This window comes from Sus scrofa, chromosome 3 (assembly GCF_054392235.1).
Source record: "Sus scrofa isolate SSC_HxYL_T2T_F1_AM1 chromosome 3, Sscrofa_HxYL_maternal_Yorkshire_Landrace_v2.0, whole genome shotgun sequence".
NCBI lineage: Eukaryota > Metazoa > Chordata > Mammalia > Artiodactyla > Suidae > Sus > Sus scrofa.
In genome coordinates, this window is record NC_139385.1 from 130,412,888 (window position 1) to 130,434,036 (window position 21,149).

At 44.8% G+C, this 21,149-nt stretch overlaps 1 protein-coding gene across 1 annotated transcript; it reads left to right on the top strand.

Moving 5' to 3' along the window:
* Positions 1-449: 449 nt before the first annotated feature.
* MATN3 (matrilin 3) lies at positions 450-21,057 on the top strand. The gene is made up of 8 exons (XM_085019951.1): positions 450-735; positions 5,124-5,690; positions 8,691-8,816; positions 9,609-9,734; positions 11,970-12,095; positions 13,382-13,507; positions 17,480-17,588; positions 20,089-21,057. Exons 1-8 carry the CDS (start codon positions 522-524, stop codon positions 20,144-20,146), a joined length of 1,452 nt encoding a protein of 483 aa, XP_084876077.1. The 5' UTR covers positions 450-521; the 3' UTR covers positions 20,147-21,057.
* The last annotated feature ends 92 nt before the right edge of the window (positions 21,058-21,149 follow it).

Genomic DNA, 21,149 nt, shown 5'->3' on the forward strand with positions numbered 1-21,149 from the left:
CGGAGCTGGAGGGCAGAGCCTGGATGGACCTCCTGTACTGGGAGCCTGGGGCGCCCGCTAGAGGGGCCTGGCGGTCTGGAGGGAGAGTAGGGGGTCGGGAAGGTCCCGGGTGTACAGCGAGGCAGAAGTTTCGAGAGAGGCAGAGCCCGGCCAGGAGGAACCGGGCCGAGCCCACCCAGACGCGGCCGGGCCGGCGCTGGGCAGGGGCGGATGGGGCGGCGGCGGCGGCGGCGGCGGCGGGCGGGGGTCGGGCACCGCGCCGCGCCGCGCCGCTGGCCGTCGGGGCCCCAGACATTCCGCGCTGGCCGCGGGAATGCGGGGACCGGGCTGCGCTCTGCCCCGGGCGGGTTCTCGGGGCGGGGCCTACGCCTGAGGGGCGGGGCCCAAGGCTGAGGGGCGGGGCCCATGGCCGCGGGACCTTTAAATTGGCCTCCCGGGCGCCGGGAACCAGCCCACGACTGACCCAGCCGCAAACGAGCGACCACCAGCCGACCGACCCCGACAGCAGGACCAAGCCCGCGATGCCGCGCTACCTCCCGGCACTGCTCCTGCTGCTCTGGCCGCTGCTGCTGCTGCTGCCGGCCGCCGCCGACCCCAGCCCCCTGGTCCGCCCGGGCTTCCGGAGGTTGGGGACCCGCGGGCCAGGGGGCAGCCCCGGACGCCGTCCGGCTGCGGCCGCCCCCACCCACGCGCCCTATTCTGGGGCCGGCCAGCCTGGCAGGGCCCGCGGAGCAGGTACACGGCCTGGCGGGGCTGCGGCGGGGGTTGAGTGGGATGGGGGTGGGAATGGCGGGAGAGGGACCCAAGGCTTAGAGGATGCGAGGGGGCTCCAGGGAGGGAGACCGGCAGGAGGGAGGAAGATCCTGGGCCAGGGCCAGGCGAGATGGATTGGTGGGCAGGGGGACCAGGCATCGAATGAAGAGGAAAAGCTTCCGTCATCCGCCAAATGATTCCTCCATCCTCATCCAGCCAGACCGTGATGCAGGAGAAAGATCCCCTCCATGAATCCTCTGGGAAACTGAGGAACAGAGAAGGGAAGGGAGATGCCCAAGGTCACTCGTAGCCGGGGCTAGACTTGGGGTGTCCAGAAGCTCAAACTTCAGCAGCTGCCCCCTGCGATTTGGGCCGGGAGGACCGGGCAGCTGCGGGAAGACTGGGCACCCCCCAGTTCTCTGTCCCAGACCCACCTCTGGTTCAGCCCAATAAGCCTTTCCCTAGATTCCCTTTTTTAGTTCTCCTGTTGACTGGGTCCAGAGACCAACCCCTGCTCTCTTAGATCCTTAAACACCCTACACTTAGGGTCTTTGGTGAAAAACCGAGGCTTGTCAAGGTGAGGGGACCCAGCAAATCGGCGTCAGAGCCCAAAATAAAACTCTGGACTCAGATATCCCAGACATAGGTCTTTCCACTTCTCCAAGCTACCAAGCTCTTAATATGGTCCCCATAAGGCTTTATCTTCGTTACCAAAAAGTCCAGCTTCAGGCTTGTTAAAGAGAGGCTGCACCAAACAGTGTCTGGAAGTCCAGTCTCCTCTGGCCAGTGATGCTTCATGCTCAGGTTGGTTTGTGTCTTCTACCCCTCCTGCACCTCTCTGGATAATGTTGAGGAAAAACACAAAGGATTTGGCTCCAGTGGGCTGGATTTGGAATGGCAAGAGCGTTGTCATTGAGACAAGGAGTGCTGGGGTTCAGCATGGTTAAATCCAGCTGGCAGCCAGTTAGTCGCTCCAGGACAGGAATGGGGTTGGGGGGCCAAGCCTTTCTCCCAGAAGTTAATCTTCCCTCTGGTCCTGATCAACCTCACTTGGGCACAGGACTGGGAGAGGGAGGAAGGATTCTGCACAGGGCGTTCATGTTATCCTCAAGCAGCACTGGTCCTTTATTGCCCGGAATCCAAACCTACATGGAATGATAATTCTTTAATAAATGCCACATTCCATCCTTTTCCAAAGTCCCTCCTTTTTGTTTGTGGAAATTTCTCAGCTTTGTTATTACGGGCTTTTATTTCTAGCAAAACTATCAGAAACTGACAATTGTTATTTAAGATTAAGGAAACATTTTAGGAAATTCAGATTCTCATTTTCTTGGTTTCTGGGACCCCGAAGTGCTGTTGTCTAGTAAAGGGGAGTGAGATTCAAAAACAATGATAAGGGGTCTGAATCAGGAAGTAAGCCGATGCTCACAGAATGAGCTGCCAACTGAGTCAAGCTCCCTATATTTTCTATGCCTGCTATAAAAAATTATCATGAATTTAATGGCTTAAAACAACATGTATTTATCATCGAAGAGTTCTGTCGATCAGGAATCTGACACGTCTCACTGGACTAAAATTATGGTGTCCGCAGGATTGCGTTCCTTTTGAAAAGATCTTAGGGGAGAATCCGTTTCTTTGCCTTTTTCAGCTTGTAGAGGGGGCCCTCATTCTTTGGCTGATGGCCTTTTCCCTCCATTTTCAAAGCCACCGAAGGCAGGGTGACCCCGTCTCACATGTCATCTCTCAGATCGCCTCTTCTGTCTCCCTCTTCCACTTTTGGGGTCCTTTGTAATGACACTGGACCCACCAGAACAATCCAGGATAACCTCCCGATCTCAAATCTTTAACTTAACGTCTCCTTTACTATAGAAATTAACACTCAGGTTTTGGGGATTAGCGCATGGACATCTTCCGGGAGAAGCATTATTCTGTCCCCCACACCCCTGTAATCTTCCATGGGTGATTCGATGTGAAAAATCAAGTGGAAAAGGAAGGACTCCTGCACATTTACTCATAAGAGCATAAACCCGACATTAGTAAAGACACCATTTGGGGGTTAGGGACCCCATTGTCGGAGACGGAGTTCATATAGTAGTTTTCCTTTTATTCCAATTATGGAAAAATATCCACAGCCATCTCCAGGAAGAATTTTCTTCTTCTTTGCTCTTGATGCATGGTAATCATCGATGAAATGAAATTCTGGAGTCGTTTAAAAAAAAAAAAGGATTAATTCCTTTTGACTTAGCTAAATACATGACCTATAGTGTATCTAGACCAGTGGCTCAAAGCCACCAGTGTGTTAGTAGGTACATGAGATAATGTTGATTTTTGTGGTGGAAAATGTTGCCTCAGAGAGAGGCACCCATGCAGTGAAAGGTACTTTTGGGGAGGTTTCTTGTGGCACAGTGGGTTAAGGTTTTGGTGTTGTAACTGCATTGGCTTGGATCCCTGCTGTGGTGTGGGTTCTGTCCCGGGCCCAGGAACTTCTCTGTGCCATGATTGCAGCCAAAAAAAAAGGCCTTTTAGGCTGGGAGTCAGGAAACCTGGAGTGCAATCAATGTCCTAGCTCTTACACCTCCTTGAGACTCAGGTTTCTCACCTGAAAAATGAGTATAAAAACAACCTCCACATTTTTTAACTTCACGGAGTTGAATCCCATGATCCCTAAAGTGCTATTGAAAGTAAGATATTATTTATTTTCTTAGTTAATACTTCTAAGAATCAGGATAAAACCAAGGAAACACTTTCAGGGTTTTTTTGTTTTTTGTTTGTTTGTTTGTTTGTTTTTTGTCTTTTTGGCATTTCTAGGGCCACTTCCCATGGCATATGGAGGTTCCCAGGCTAGGGGTCTAATCGGAGCTGTAGCCGCCAGCCTACGCCAGAGCCACAGCAATGCAGGATCCAAGCCACGTCTGCAACCTACACCACAGCTCACAGCAACGCCGGATCCTTATCCCACTGAGCAAGGGCAGGGACCGAACCCAAAACCTCATGGTTCCTAGTCCAATCCGTTAACCACTGTGCCTTGACAGGAACTCCAACACTTTCAATTTTTAAAAGAAAACTCCAGAGGAGCATAATTCCTGTTCCAGACAGGGCTTTTTCTGTCATCAACTGCTTAACCTAGGAATTTCTTTTAAATAAATAAATACCTACACCTTTTCTCCCTGCGCACTGAGAAAATTGCCTTCTTAGAGTTGCATTAATTTCTATCCCTCTATTCGGAAAGAACCCTGAAGGGCAGTTCATGCTCAAGGATCTCATTTCCATTTAGGGCCTGGTGTGTGTGTGTGTGTGTGTGTGTGTGGGTTGAGAGAAAAGGGAAATGGCTTCCCTCTTAGCCAGTCCTGACTTTTGGATTTGATCTGGGAGGCTAGGAGAGGGAGGAGTGCAGAACGAGATTAGGGGGGAAAAGGATAAGAAGGAAGAGATGAAGACAAAATATGTATTGTGTTGCCCCAGTGGGCCAGTTACTCTTATGCGAAAAGAGTTAAGTTCTTTGAGGGCAGGGAATCTGGCTTATTTGCTTTTGTAGCTCCAGGGCTTAATACATGGTAGATGCTCAAAAAAATATTTGGTAAACGAAAAAAATGAAAGAAAAGTGACCAAGAGAATTTGCTGGGGGCAGTAGGATAGATGCCAGGTCAAAATCTCTGTTTTGTAAAATGACATGCTCACAAAGATGGAAATGCAATCAGCATGATTCAGTTGTCATTCTTTCTACACAAACTATACAGCTCAGGGCTAGTTGCACCTCACAGTTCACCACCACGAGTGAATGCGCAGACGGAGGGGGAATTTAGGGCTGCTCGGGAGCAGTTTTCCCCACCTTGGAAGTGGAGTAAAAGAAAGCCACCAGGAGCTCACCAGTGGCCATGCCTCAAACTCAGCCGTGTCCCAAGGGGTCTTTGAGGCCTGGGCTGGGGAGGTGGCAGTCAGGGTGCCCTGAGGTCACCTTTCATAAGTTCAGGGACACGGTGCCATTGCCTCAGATGGCCGAAGTGCCTAGGAGAGGTCAGGGATCCATTCATCCCAGGAAGTCAAGAGGAATCTTTCAGCAAAGCTTTAAACAGGAGGAGGAGGTTCTAAGTGAAATTTCAGGACTCAGCCAGCCTGCAGGGGAGGCATTTGGGGACCGTCACACCTCTTTGTGAATTCTCACCAGGGAATTCTGAAGCCCTCAGTGCCTTCAGCATCCAAAAGGAGTCTGGACTTGAGGAGGACAGCTCACCGAAGGGTATTCAGGGGCCGGGAATGCTGCCTTGCCTCCTCTCCAGTCCCAGAGCTCTTGGGGTCGAGAAACTGCCGGGCTTCTGACGGTCGTGTGACCATCGCTTAGTCATGTCTGTCCCCTACACCTTTCTTTGCAGGCATTTGCAAGAGCAGGCCCTTAGACTTAGTGTTTATCATCGACAGTTCCCGAAGTGTGCGGCCCCTGGAGTTCACCAAAGTGAAAACCTTTGTCTCGCGGATAATCGACAACCTGGACATCGGGGCGGAGGACACTCGGGTGGCAGTGGTGAACTACGCCAGCACCGTGAAGATCGAGTTCCATCTCCAGACCCACTCGGATAAGCAGGCCCTGAAACGGGCGGTGGCGCGGATCACACCCTTGTCCACAGGCACCATGTCCGGTCTGGCCATCCAGACAGCGATGGACAAAGCCTTCACCGTGGAGGCAGGGGCCCGGGGGCCCAACTCCAACATCCCTAAGGTGGCCATCATCGTGACAGACGGGCGGCCCCAGGACCAGGTGAACGAGGTGGCGGCTCGGGCCCGGGCGTCGGGGATCGAGCTCTACGCCGTGGGCGTGGACCGGGCGGACATGGAGTCCCTCCGGCTGATGGCCAGCGAGCCCCTGGACGAGCACGTCTTCTACGTGGAGACCTATGGGGTCATTGAGAAGCTTTCGTCTAGATTCCAGGAAACCTTTTGTGGTAAGTCTGCCCTTCCAACTGGGAAGGAGGTTAGAGTCGGATATTGTGTATCCAAAGAAAAAAAGAGATTTCTTCTTCTTCTTCTTCTTCTTCTTCCTTCTTCTTCTTCCTTCTTCTTCCTTCTTCTTCTTTCTTCTTCTTTCTTCTTCTTTCTCCTCTTTCTCCTCCTCCTCCCTCTCCTCCTCCTCCCTCTCCTTCTCCTTCCTCCTCCTCCTCCTCCTTCTCCTCCTCCCCCTCCTCCATTTTTTTTTTTTTGGTGGAAATTTTATGGAAAAACTTAAACATATGCAATTCTTCTCATTTTTTTTTTTTTTTTAAAACCAGCTTAAGCACACTTTGTTGACTTAGGAATATAGAGTGGCCTTATACATAACTTGCTTTGCTCATAAAATCTCCATGTTTGCATTAGAAATGTGAAGTTCTGGAAATATCCAGGGTAAATGATCCTGCTGTTCCCTGATGGGGTCAGAAAAAAAAATGAAAATAAAAAACTCAAGATGCCTCTCTTCTCCCCTCTCCTACCACATTTTTTCCAGATATTTTCTTTAGTTTTACCATCTCTAGATTTAACAGAACTCTGCTTGTTTGTGAGCAGGAGACAGGAACTGCATCTGTCCAGGGAACGATCTGCTGGCTTATACTCCAGCGTGACTGTCGGTGGGAGTGTATGTTTAGTGAACACTCCAGCTTTCAGGTTCAGCCCGTTCTCTGATGATTCCTTGTGGAGGGACTGGGTTAGGCACCAGGGAAATGAGGATTTCAGCTCACGGGTGAGATGGCAAGAAGTAAGGTATTTTTTGTTTTATTTTTATTCTAATTTTTTTACTACTCTGTCCTTCTTTGCCTGTCTTTCTCTAGGATGGATTTAAAATATGAACACACTGACTTAATTAGAATTTTTAGCATGAGGCAGCCAAATCCATGAATATGAATCCATTCAAGGCTGGGCTTTATTTGTAATCACTGATCAGAATTATGAAGTTGTCAGGCTTAAACTTTTTAATTTTTAATTTAAAATTTACTTTTGTTTTTCTTTGAACAATTTCTCTCTTTGTTTCTTTCTCTCCATATTCACGCTTTGTTTATTTGTTTTATCATTTGGAGATGATCTTTCAAAGCCCTCTATGGAATTATCCAAGCAGGTGTGGACAAATTTCTAGTTCAGATGAATTTTAAAATGTAGATATCTTTTGCTACTTAATTGATTCCACGTTTATTTTTTTCACTAAACATGCACTCTGACCGACAGTCACACTGGAATACAAGCCATGCATTTCTTGATCACCAATGATGTAAAGATAAAGGTAGTCCTTCCCTATCACCAAGCAACAGTCTAGGGGTGGGGATGAGACAAGTGAACCAAGAATGACAATTACACATTACAAGACGGCTTTATATATAAATGAAGGTGAAACTGAGCAATCAACCATTGTCAGGAAATGGGAGATGAAGGCTCCGTTGGGAGCTAAGTTTGGCTTCCTCTCAGCCAGACCTGGCCTGGAGCCCCTTGTCTCTTCTGCCCCAGGACACTGGGCCTTCACAAGCTGTCATTGGCTTTGGTGGCATCTCCTTGGCATCCAGTGGTTTCCTGAAAGAAAACGGCTTTCTTTCTCCCAGGAAACCCTCCCTCCCCTTGCTTGTGGGTGAGAGCTTTTCCATAAAGATGCTGGTCTGTGGCCAGGTTGGGTCTCAAAGCTAGCACCTGGGGTTAGGCTTGAAGGACATAAAGTCACAAGTGGTGAGTGGCCATCTTTTCATTCTGGTACAAAAGACCTGTTGTTCTGGGGGGAAAATGTCCTCTCTATGGAAAAGAGACTGAGGGGCAGCTTGTTGTAGTCAATAGACTGGAAAGATTATTCCATGAAAAGGCCCTTCTTGGGAAAATATTAGCCTTGTCTGGTTGCCAAAATAGTGGAGGCTGGGTAACCTGCCACAGGGGTGCCAGCCTCCTCCAACAGGTCTCCTTGGTTTCTTAGAAATGACTAAATCCATTGATTTTTCTTTCAAAACATGTCACTAGGAAAAAAAAAACCAAAAACCCAAGGACATATATAAATGGCTCCAGGCTCCAGCAGAAGGATGGAGATGCTGTTTAGCTCATGGAATCTTATTTGTTGTGTCTGTCCTTTTCTTTTTACCAGTTTGTGTGTAGCACATGCGTTTATTCTTCTTGCGGATATGAGAGCCCCTGAGGTTGCACGTGTATACATTTGGGCCCAGGAACCCAGGACTCATATTCAGAGGGCAGTTACCCACATTGCCTGGCACTGTTTGCATGTTCAAACATACTTTGCTGCCCAGGAGTGAGTGGGTTCCAGCCTAGAGGAACGCCTGGGTGTGAATTCTGTTTAGACACAAACTGTAGAACTCTCGGCAACTGGGTTCTGGTTGCAGGGGAACAACTGGCTCATAGAACTTCAGGAGGGACGTTATCATTCTCCCTGTGTCTTGTGGTTGGGAAGCAAGTCTTTTTTCTGGCCAGGTGGATGCATTGAGTAAAATGTCAAATTTCCTAAGGCACGTGTTTGGCTTCGGCTCTAAATTCAAAATTCCTTTTCCCCTTTGAGAAAAGTCAACCACACAATCTAAAATTTTATTTTATTTCGTTAATCTTAATTTTTTTTTTTTCTGCCTGCGCCCCCAGCATGTGTAAGTCCCTGGGCCAGGGATACAACCTGTACCACAGCAGCCACCTGAGCTACAGCAGTCACAATGCTGGGTCCTTAACTTGCTGAGCCACTAGGGAACTCCAAGATCTGGGATTTTTAAATTGGTAACATTACTAGTTACTAATTTAAACATTAATAAGAGTGGCATTTATAATAAGCCAGCGGCAGAAAACAGATAGCCAATTTTTATAGTGAGCTAAAGATAGAATCGGAGAGGAACCCAGAGGGTGATGTGTGGGGTTTTTTTGTTTGTTGTCTTTGGACAGGGGAGGAAGTCGCTGAAATGCCTCTTGAGTGTTGATGCTGACTGTTGTCAATTTCCTTTGCACAGCTTTGGACCCATGCCTGCTGGGCACACACCAGTGCCAGCATGTGTGTATCAGTGACGGGGAAGGCAAGCATCACTGTGAGTGCAGCCAAGGGTATTCCTTGAATGCTGACAAGAAGACATGTTCAGGTGAGGCCTCCTTGGGGCTGGTGGCTGCCTGGACCTTATTTGGGGGCTCTTTCTCTGAGCTGTGGTCTGGCCTTATGCTTTCTCCTAACTGCCTTTGGCTGGTTTACTCTTATCAATGACTTTCCTTGAAAAGGAATGTGAGGAGAAAAGTGAGATACTACCTAAAACAGCCTATTACAATAATTACTACTTATTACTAGTTTTAGAGAGAAGGGTTGGGAGGGAAAAGGGGCTAGTGAGGAACAGACCAGAACTCTCCGTCCCTTTTGAGGACTGGAATGTCTTCCTGGATTTTATTTAACTAGATAGAAGCTACTCTTGCTTCCCTGTGACTGTAGATGCTCATGGCATTTAGAAGTGGAAGAAAAGTTAGGGAGATTCTCAGGGGCTGCTACATGAATATTCACATGCCATCAATGAAGGATGGGGACTAGGTCCATTTTGTTAAATCCTAGAAAAACGCTTTTGAGAGGAAGAAAAGTTAGAGATCATTTAATTCAAGCTGCTCATTTTATAGATAATGAATTTGAGACCCCAAAACAGGTGAAGACTTACTCATGTCATGGGGTCTGTTGGTGAAAAAGCCAAGACAAGGAAGTCACTCCCAATCTCCAGTCCAGTAGGCTTCCTTTTGTGCCAAGCTGCCCCATTTCATTAGCATCGCGCGCACACGCGTATGTGTGTGTGTGTGTGTGTGTGTGTGTGTGTGTGTGTGTGTGTGTTGTGCAGCCCATACTTATTCATTTACCATGTTGTTCATGTGTTGACTTTGTCGTGATCATCTTTTGATAGCTATTGATAAGTGTGCTCTTAACACTCATGGTTGTGAACACATCTGTGTGAACGACAGAACTGGCTCTTATCATTGTGAGTGCTACGAAGGTTATACCTTAAATGAAGACAGGAAGACGTGTTCGGGTAAGTGGGGGTGGGGGCTTTGCGACTGCCTCCCTGTCTCCCTAGCCATTGTTGGGGGGTGGGGGGTGTCACATCAACGGGAAACTTGGTCTCTTTTCCTCTCTTGCTATCTTGGGCTTTTCCCATTTTTTATTAGAAAACTTAGAAAGGGGAGTTCCTGTTGTGGCTCAGTGGGTGAAGAACCCAACTGGTATCCATGAAGATTCGGCTTCGATCCCTGGTCTCCCTCAGTCGGTTAAGGATCAGGCGTTGCAGGGAGCCGTGGTAGGTCTCAGAGGTGGCTGGGATCCCACGTGGCTATGGCATAGGCTGGCAGCTTCAGCTCCACTTTGACCCCCAGCCCTGGAACTTCTGTATGCCACAGGTGTGACTCTAAAAGGAAAGAAAAAACCAAGGAAGAAAGAAAGAAAGGGGTGGAGAGAAAGAAAAAGAAGGAAATGTTAAAAAGGGTAGCCTGTGTGTATCATGACCCACAGGTGGGAGTGTGTTGCTCATTTCGTTCTCTGCACCCAGCCCCAACCATCCTTTCCAGATGCTAAAGACAATGTAGTAAGTTAAAATCAAATAACATCCCATGAAATACTTACTACTTGCAAAGGGAAAAGCAGTAGCTTCAGAGTGGAGAAATCTGGCTGACACCGCTTCAGCCAAGTCCTCCAAATTCGCATCATCGGCAATGAGGCACAGTGATGTCTTGCAGCTCCTGACGTGATGTTCCGGGGGCCCGACAGCCGCTCTGCGGTGTTCTTGCTGAAAACTCAGAACCAGGAGGGATCCCGAGACAGACCCAGATTGAGAGACATTCTACCAAATAATTTTTCAGTAATTTTCAAAAGTGTCACCGTCACAAAAGGCAAAGAAAGACTGAGGAAATGTCCCAGATAGGAGGAAACTAAGGAGATATGACAACTTAACACACTCTGTGATCCTGGATTGGATCCAGGACCAGAAAAAGGACATTAGTGGTGGAACCATTGGCAAAATTTGAATAAGGTCTGTAGGTTAGTTAATGGCATCGTTCAGTGTTCATTTCCTGGTTTTGGTAGTTATACCATGCTTATATCTGATGTTAACATTTGAGGAAATGGGGTGAATTGTAGGTTTTTTCCTACTACTTTTTTCAACTTTTTCATAAGCCCAAAGTGATTTCAAAATGGAAAGTTCAAAGATAAAAAAATCATTAGAAAAATATTATGTCAGTACAGAGAAAAATGCATGAGTGGCAATTTGGGTCTTGAGCTCTGATGCTTCTCTGAGTCAGTTGGTCTGCTTTGGACTCCGCTTCCTCATTTATTACAGGAGAGGACTGAGCTGCACTTTCTTCAAACTCTAAGTCGATGTCTTTCTGAATCTAGTATAATTAGCTCCACCACTGCTGGAATCCCTCTGATGCAGCATAAATACAACAATCCTAAAGGGAAAGCTTTAGAAAGGATTTATGAGATACTTAGATTATAAAAACTCAGTATGGGAGTTCCCCTGTGGCTCAGTGGGTTAAGAACCTGACTAGTATCCGTGAAGATTCGGGTTCGATCCCTGGCCTCGCTCAGTTGGTTACGAATCTGGCGTTGCTGCAAGCGGTGGCATAGGTCACAGATGCAGCTCAGATTCAGTGTTGTTGTGGCTGTGGTGTAGGCCAGCAGCTGCAGCTCTGATTTGACTTCTGGCCTGTGAGTTTCCATAGGCTGCAGGTGCAGCCATAAAAAGAAAGAAACAAAAACAATTTAGTACAGATGATTCTGAAAGGGTGTAGGGGAAAACAGAATATTGTGTGTGTAGGATTTTGTTTTGCTCAGCTGAATACTAGTTAGAACAAATATTACTGATGGCTTTGAGTGGTTTCTTTCTTTCTTTCTTTTTTTTTTTGTCTTTTTGCTATTTCTTGGGCCGCTCCCACAGCATATGGAGGTTCCCAGGCTAGGGATCTAATCGGAGCTGTAGTCTCCGGCCCACGCCAGAGCTACAGCAACACGGGATCCGAGCCACATCTGCAACCTACACCACAGCTCACGGCAACGCCGGATCGTTAACCCACTGAGCAAGCGCAGGGACCGAACCCGCAACCTCATGGTTCCTAGTCGGATTCGTTAACCACTGCACCACGACGGGAACTCCTGAGTGGTTTCTAATAAGTTCTCCTCGTACACATCTCTAGCTGCAAATAAAATTTCTGAATTGGGCAGTAAGAGACTTTTCTGCATTTAACTTCTTTTCTTCTGGACTTTTGTTTGGCAGCTCGAGATCAGTGTGCTCTTGGTACACACGGCTGTCAGCACATTTGTGTGAATGACGGAGCTGGGTCCCATCATTGTGAGTGCTATGAGGGCTACATTCTGAACGAAGATAAAAAAACGTGTTCAGGTAACGTCCACTCAGTACATTCTTTCACACGTGGCTCTTTCTACCGCAGTCAAACCAACCTGCAATTCATCAAGAGAGACTCTTAAAGGCCATGTGAGGAGTCAGGCTTCAGACACTGCATTACCATGCTTCGAGACCAAGGCACACATTGCTCAGAGGGCAGTGAGCTCATTAGGTTTTGCAAACATGGCTTACTTCAGAAAATTACTGGGAAATGGGTAGGGAATGGGGGATATGAGAAAAGCTCATTAAATGGAGGGTCCTTATCCAGGAAAATTTTATGGCTCTGTAGAGCAAATAGGAAACTTTAGAGGAAGTCAGTTGGACAGTAACTACTTGGTGTGATAGGCTGAACTGATCTTTTTCCAATTAAAACTTGGCCTGGAACTTTTCTGTAGCGTTAATCTTAAAGCCGGATCATTTTAGTAAAGGAGACTTTGTAAATGACTGAATTAGACCCACTCAGATCTTCCAGTAAGTTTGAAGCAAGTCCTTCCTTGACAGTTTCAAGATGATCAATCTTGGGCGAATCTGAGCCTTACGACTTGGCAAAGGAGCCCGTTGCCAGAACTGCTAATCCTCATTAATTTGACTTAAACTCACTGGCAGAACAGAGTGGCATTTATACTGTGAAAACCCTCCTAAGAGAAATTCTGAGCTCTCAAGGTGGTGTTTAGTTTTGACATATTCGGATAATTTTTTTTTCTAGATTTTATGTATACTTTCCTCTCCCTTGGAGAGATTGGAGTATGTGACCTTTTCAAGAGAGATTAAAGGGAGTGGCTTGTCACCAATTTTTTTTTTTTTTTTTTTTAATGAGGTCATTAAAAGAGTACCAAGCACGACTGTGCTAAGCACTGTGGGGATATAAGGAAGCTTCTGCCTCTGAGCTCCATACAGGCTCATGCACGGAGAACCAGCACCTTAAGAAAGCAGGGACGGCAGCTGCTGGGGAGAGGGAGTAACGTAACTAAGGCGGTGGAGGCTGGTCTGGGAGGACTCAGAGGGCTGGGGCTGGAGGTGGGCTTGGTGGGGAGGTTTAGACGGTGGACTGGACGAGGGCAGCCAGGCAAGGGGCGTGGCTTGCGTGGCTTCGTTCTGGGGGTGGGGCTGAGTCTGTGACTGGGGAGGACTCAAGGCTGCACTTCTGTCCCGCCCGTAGAGGTTCCCCAGATTCTTTGCTGATGACTGAAGGGCTCCTTTGCTGTACTTGCACAGAAGTCTGTGTTTCGTTTCCACGTGTAACGTGTGGATATTATTGTCTTTCCTGCCGCATTCCCCGCCAGTTCGTAACAAGTGCGCTCTCGGCTCCCACGGTTGCCAGCACATCTGTGTGAACGACGGGGCCGGGGCTTACCACTGCGAGTGTTATACCGGCTACACCTTGAATGAAGACAAGAAGACGTGTTCAGGTAAAGCCTGTCCCTTTAAGCCTAGTTTATGTGCAAGGACAGTCTTCTAGGAGGAAGCTTTCCCGTGTCCAAGTCTGAGTCTGGCTCCTAGTTGGAATCCACCAGTGCTTCCTCCCCGCTGTCTTCGGAATGAAATGATTCCACTTTCCCAGCAGGCAGTCTTCCCTCCATGGTTCAATTCCATTCTCTCTGGTCTTTTTTTTTTTTTCCCCCCTAGTTAAAGTCTCTAAGTCCAGATTTTTTTCATTGACATGACATAAAATATTTAATATATATGATGTAAAGTTTAGCATTTTTACCATTTTTAGTGTAGTCCAGTGTTCTAAGTACATTCACATTGTTGTACAACCATCCCAATATTCGGCTCCAGAACTTTCGTCTCATCCCAAACTAAAGCTCTGTACCCCATTAAGCAAAAACTTCCCATTTTGTCCTCCCGAACCCTGGTAACCACTCCATCTTGTCACTGCATTTGCCCCCAGATTCACTCCTTCTGACCAGGACCTGTGGTCCAGCCATGTAAACTATGTGATATTCCAGGAGCACGCCCTGTACTCACCTGAGTCCATCCTTTGCCATGATCTGCTTCCCTTGCTACTTTTGCTTTTCAAAATGCAAGAACCGCACCCTTGTCGATGTTTAGCTTTGTTGAGTGAAAGTTTTTGCCAATTTGTTGGTTGTAAAGAAGTATCTCCCTGTAGTCTCCCCCCACCCCATTTCCTGCTTACTAAAGAGGCTAAGCATCTCTTCTTTTATTTATTTATTTATTTCTGCTTTTTAGGGCAGCACCCATGGCATGTGGAGGTTCCCAGGCTAGGGGTCTAATCAGAGCTTTAGCTGTTGGCCCGTGCCACAGCCACAACAATGCCAGATCCAAGCCGCATCTGCAAGCTACACCACAGCTCATGGCAACGCCAGATGCTTAACCCACTGAGCGAGGCCAGGGATCGAACCCACAACCTCATGACTCCTAGTCGGATTTGTTTCCGCTGAGCCACAATGGTAACTCCTTATATTTATTTAATGATCATTTCAGTTCCTTATCTGAAAATGCAATTTATGCTCTTATTTTTCATTAGATTATTTGTGTTTTTCTTATTGGTTTATAAGAACTCTTCACATTTTCGGCTGTAAATTCTTTGTTATTTTTATGTGTTGCAAATATCTTCTCCTAGATTGTTTATATTTCCACTTCTTCAATGATGTCTCTGCAACAGTATTCCTGATGTTTTAATTCTTATGTGCAGTGGGTTTATCAGTGTTCCTTTTTACTATGCATCAGAACTTACATGCGTTCTATACGTTACTTTGAGTGAATCAAATTTATATAATAATGTTTGTTTGATTTCCAGGCTAGTGCAATTTTTATGCCCTCTACCAGAGTTCCCCTTATCCTTCCGTTGAACTTTGTCCTCCTTCAGCACTGGGCACCTTGTGTTGTGGTAGCTTGTGTGTTCCTTCAATCATTCTTTCATCCAGTCAATACATATAGCACCTGCTATGTTCTAGGCACTAGGTACATATTCTTGAACACAACATGTGTGGTGGTCTTTGGTAGCAGTCTAGGGGGAAGAGACAAGTCTCTAACAAATGTATCAATGATTTAAATAAGAGCAGTGGTGGAAAAGACGAGAATGGCATGGCGGTTGGAGGAACCTATTTCAGGTTGGGAGAGTCTCTCTGAGGAAGTGGCATTTGAGTTCTGAGGTTTGGCGGCAGGTAGCTTGAGACTGGAGTGCTGTGAAGGGGGGAGAGCAGTGCCAGGTCCTGGATGGTGACTTCAGTGGGAAGAGGAAGTGAAAGGCCACCAGTGTGATGGACGCACAGTCAGCCAGGGAGAAGTGCCGTATAAGATAGTTTGGAGTGTTAGGCGGGGCCAAATTGTGCTGATCTTCTGGGGCAAGGGGAATTCTAGATGCGGGGGATAGGAAGAGGGAGGAAGAAGGATGGTTTTCCTATTCCACTTGAGCATCTGGGAGGATGGGGTATCTTTATTGAGGGGAGGAAGACTGAGAGTAAAGCAGATTAAGGGACGAAAACTCAAGAGTTCTGGACTTGGGTTTTCATGCTCCTGCAGATTGTAAACCCCAGCCTCCAAGGGTAGGAGATCTTGTCTGTATTCCTGGCACCTATCATAACTCCTGAGAGTTATTCAGCACATATTTCTTCATTTGCAGTAAAGTATGGATCAACTTCTTGGGGAGGGTGAGGATAACAGTGACCCAATCTTAAGTCTTGGGCATCTTCTTCTCCTGGAAGGTGAGGATTCCAGCATGGTTTATCATGGTTTAGGCTCTGGCCTCATTTGTTTAGCCACTCATTTTTTTTTTTTTAATTCAGCAAGTATTTATGGAGCTACTGTTACATATCTAGTACTCTACTGGGTCCCGAGGAAGGAACTGGAGACTGATTAATGTTTTGTGGTTTGAAGCATTACAAGTCTTGCAGTACTTTTGTTAAATTTATTCCAAAACATTGTATTCTTTTTTAATGCTATTGTGAATGAATCCATCACTCAACTTTCAGTTGTGCAACATCCCAATTTTCCATGGGGTGTTTGTTGTTGTTGTTTGTTTGTTTTCGTTTTGTTTTGTTTTAGCCACACCCATGGCATGTAGAAGTTCCTGAGCCAGGGATCAAAACTGCACCACAGCAGTGACCCGGTTGTCACTGCAGTGACAATGCCAGGTCCTTGATCTGCTGAGCCATGAAAGAACTCCTCCATGGGGTGTTTTAATGAGACTATTACACTGAGCCTCTACCCTCACAGAGTTTATAATCTATCAGGCAAGATGCACTGGAAAAGTGTCGTAGGTACCAATTTTATACTCTGTACAGGGATGGTTGGGCATGTACTTGGCATTCAGTAGATACTTTCTGGTTTACTAATTAACTGATTGAGACAGGGATTTGAGCTGGTGTCCCTAACAGTTTCAATAGAATATTTGGACAGCTAGGTATAAATGAAAGAATCAGGTGAATTTATGGTCCCCTAGCCCTATATCTTATCTTTGTAGAATGTGGGAGAAAACGCAGAGCCCAGAACCATTCCTTGTCTTCAGGCAATACCGCTATTCAGTTGGAAGATTAGTCATCGGTTTCAGACCTGGGAAGTTACTCTTACTTCTGTTAGGCAACTTTAGGGGATATGGTATTGAGTAGGAATAACTGCCTCACCAAATTACAGAAAGACATTGGAATCAAAATTACCATTCTCCCAGACTCTTTGCTTAGATGTCAATACAAACCTGAATCTTTAGTTGCAAAGCATTTGTGGGTAAGAACTAGAATTCTCAGTTCAAACTATTCAGTTGAATTATAGTCTGTACTGGAAATCAGGAATTATCTAGTTTTAATCTTTGACATATTTTGGCCATACAGAGGGCTATTTTCCTTTCTTAATGAGGACACGGTATAACAAGAAGATTATCTCAGCATTTTTGGCTTCCCCTTACACCATCTTCCTAAACCTTTTCTTTAGATCATGAATAATTTCAGACAATCACAAAAGTGTATAGAACAGGAGTTCCCGTCTTGGCTCAGTGGTTAATGAACCTCACTAGCATCCATGAGGACTCGGGCTTGATCCTTGACCTCGCTCAGTAGGTTAAGGATCCTGTGTTGCTGTGGCTGTGGTATAGGCCAGCAGCTACAGCTCCGATTGGACCCCTAGCCTGGGAACCTCCATATGCCACGGGTGTGGCTCCAAAAAGATAAAAATAAAAGTAAACAGAACAATATAACAGCCTTGACAATTGCAAACTTTTTCTCAGCATCTCCCAACTCAGTTTCTTCTGTGACCTTCAAGTTCCACCGTATTTTCTCCTCTTTCTCTGTGCTCTTATATCCTTTTATCTCCCAGAAAATGCATGTAGGTAAGTCTTGAAACATGTAGGTATAGAATCATGGATTTCCTGATTTGCTATGACTTGTGATTAGCTCTAATGTTTCGTGCACTGTCATTGCCGTCAGCCGTTGAAGAAGCACGAAGACTCATCTCCACAGAAGACGCCTGTGCATGTGAAGCCACACTGGCATTCCAGGATAAGGTCAGCTCCTATCTGCAGAGACTGAACAGCAAACATATCCTTTCTGGAAGTTTGTCTGCTTCTGCCTGAAGCCAGCCTAGGTACTACCACCGAGCTGACATTTTAGGACATTCTTCATTCAGTTTTACGATAGGGGCCTTCTTCATTAAGTTTTTGTTTTTTTGGTTTTTTTTTTTTTTTGTCTTTTTTTGTCTTTTTTTGCCATTTCTTGGGCCGCTCCCGCGGCATATGGAGGTTCCCAGGCTAGGGGTCAAATCGGAGCTGTAGCCACCAGCCTACGCCAGAGCCACAGCAACGTGGGATCCGAGCCGCGTCTGCAACCTACACCACAGCTCACGGCAATGCCGGATCGTTAACCCACTGAGCAAAGGCAGGGACCGAACCCGCAACCTCATGGTTCCTAGTCGGATTCGTTAACCACTGCGCCACGACGGGAACTCCTCTTCATTAAGTTTTAAGATGAGCAATAGTAATATGCAGCTTTACTTTATGAAATTGAGTTCTTTTTAAATGTTTTGACAGACAATTACACTCATTTTTATTTACATGTGAAAGCTGTGTAATTATTTTTTTCTAGTGCTTTTCCATAGCAGTATAGGCTCTGAATTGAGCTCTATTCAACAGATCATGCTATTATGCTGATTCCTTGACCTGACTTTTTTTTTTTTTAATTTTAAAGCTTTTGTTTGTTTGTTTGTTTTTGTCTTTTTAGGGTTGAACCACGGCATATGGAAATTCCCAGGCTAGGGGTTGAATTAGAGCCACGGCCACAGCACCATCAGATCCAAGCCACATCTGTGAGCTACACCACAGCACATGGCAACGCCAGATTCCCAACCCACTGAGTGAGGCCAGGGATCTAAACCGAGTCCTCATGGATACTAGTTGGGTTCGTAACTGCTGAACCACGAGGGAACGCCTTAACATGACTTTCTTATTCAGAATCTGTGCATGTACAAAAGGAGCCCGCTGACTCGTGCAGTGTGGTTGCTCAGATGACACACAGTTGTGTACTTTGCCTAGCCAAGTGGTCAAAAAGCAGATTGCAAAATGTAACATGTACCACCTCGGAAACATTCAAAAGCAGTTCTTTAGCCAAAGGAGTAATTCAGGAAAAGTATTTTTTCTTGGCACAGCTCGAGTTCACCACACTGTCCCTAGGGCTCTTGGAGGAGGGGCATTCAGGCGGATATGGATCCCCCCCCCAAGGATGCAGAGACTGTCAAGGCGTATGGGGGGAGGGGCAGAAAATTTTAAAGGAATCAATTTCTGAATCCTTCACTCTCTTAAACTGATCTGCCTGAAATGCAACTTGGGATCAGCTACCATTCTCTTTTCCCATCTCTCACTTCACTGTCACCATTCTCTTAACTTTATAAGAGAGGCATACTTCTTAGCTTGAACTTTACTAAGGTTAGTTTCTTGGAAAAGAAAAATCTCCAGAGAGCCAAATGCAGGGATAATTCAACAATTTCTTAAAATCAAGGCTTCATAAACTCATCTCCAATTCATTCCATTAAGATATACCTTTTTTTTTTTTTTTTTTTTTTTTTTTTGACTTTTTAGGGCTGCACCCACTGCATGTGTAGGTTCCCAGGCTGGGGGTTGAATTGGGGCTGTAGCTGCCAGCCTATGCCAGAGCCACAGCAGCGCCAGATCCGAGCTGTGTCTGCGACCTGCACCATAGCTCACGGCAATGTTGGATCCTTGACCTGCTGAGTGAGGCTAGAGATGAACCCGCAACCTTGTGGTTCCTAGTCAGATTAGTTTTCACTGCGCCATCAGGGGAACTCCAAGAGATACTTTCTAATTAAACTTTACCTTTCATTTGTAATGATTTTATGTCAAAATTGATAATTTATTTGCTGTTTGGATCAATTGTGTGCCCACAATAGTTGTAATGATAACCGAGATGATTAAAAAAAAAATTTAGAGCCTCATGGTCAAAGAAAATTAGTGTAAAGGTAATTTCAATATAATTTGCGTATGCACTTGATGATTGTATAAAGTTTACATCAGAGAAATATAATAGAACATATTTCCAAGATTCAAAGTAGAATAAAACTCTGTGGAGAAAGTAGAAAGGAAATGCAGATTCAAGGAAGTATTTTATTTTAGAAGAACAGTAACAGTATCAATTCAGTGTGGTATTAACATTACATGGGATACATCTGAAAGACTTATTTAAATTTTAAAGTCTCAATATTTATTTATTTAGCAGAAATTACATATTTTCTTACTAAAACTTAGGAAAATTTTTATACAATTTAAATAGGCACAAGATATCACTTGTCAAAATTATTTTAGGGGATATATGAGCAAAAAATGTTTGAAGACCACTGCTTTATATTATGCTCTCTAAAGAAGAGTGTCTGGGTTTTAGATTATATTTTTGGTGAGAAAACAATTTCACTCTTTTTGTTCAAAATAGGATTTTAAATACGTATTTTTAATCTTATATTGAAGGGTCTGAAAGTTAGGTTTACATTATCTATGTCTAAAAATATATGGTTTTAGCCTTAACAACTAGCCACTAGATGACATTTTGGAGAAGTTGCAAGCAAATGAATATGGACAAATACATCGTTGAACTGCTCCATTTTTTTCACCTGGAAATACGGAGCGCTTGATGTACTTCATACTTTGGCATACTCCAGTGTTCCTGTTACTAACTTGCAATTACAAATGCTTGAATGTTACTGCATAAGTAGTATGAGGATCTTCTGAAGACTCAGTTTTGTTTTTCTAAGGAAATAAATGTCCAGATCCTTCTTAAGAGCAAACTTTAGTGTCTCTAAGGTATGACTGTGAAATAGTTGGTAGGAAATAGAATGAAAATTTCATAATTTCTTTACTAATTGAGCCATTTAATTTTTAAATGTTTATATTAGTAAGATAACCATATTTACAATGGGAACTTTTGATCTTGATAGTATTTATAGTATAAACCAGCCTTGTTAATGAGTGTGTAAATTAAAATATTTACACATAAAAAAGTTCATATAATTAAATCGAGATGAATATAGTTTAGAACTATATCTTTAACACATTTTGGTTTCTGCTCATTTTTACTAGCGTATCGTTGAAGCTGTGATCAGGAGATTACCCATATCTAAATACAGTTAACATCAAGTTAACGGTTATATGACATTTTTAATTCATTCTAATGTTAGAAGCATATAACTAAAGACTTTAGTTGTGAATTAAGAGTGTTACAACTTTTTACCAAGAGCAAAAAACCCTCAGTTTATTGTTTTACCTTAGGATCCAATCAGTAAAGTTATATATTTGCAAATATTGCTATGACAACAAAACCTAATGTCTTTTTAAATGTTAATGATAAGCCTAACTTTTTTTCACTTATATATCTGATAAATATAATTTTTTTCAGCTTTAAAGCTTACAGCTTTCAAAAGAAAACAGTTCTTTAAATTGTATACTACTCATTCCTTTTTTGGTTTATGTTGTCTTTAGTGTAATAAAAATGTATCTTTATATTACTGTCATGCCTTTTTTGGTTACTCTTATTATATCAACTTTGTCTATTAACATATTTTCTTTTTTTTGTTTTGTTTTTTATGTTTTTTTGTCTT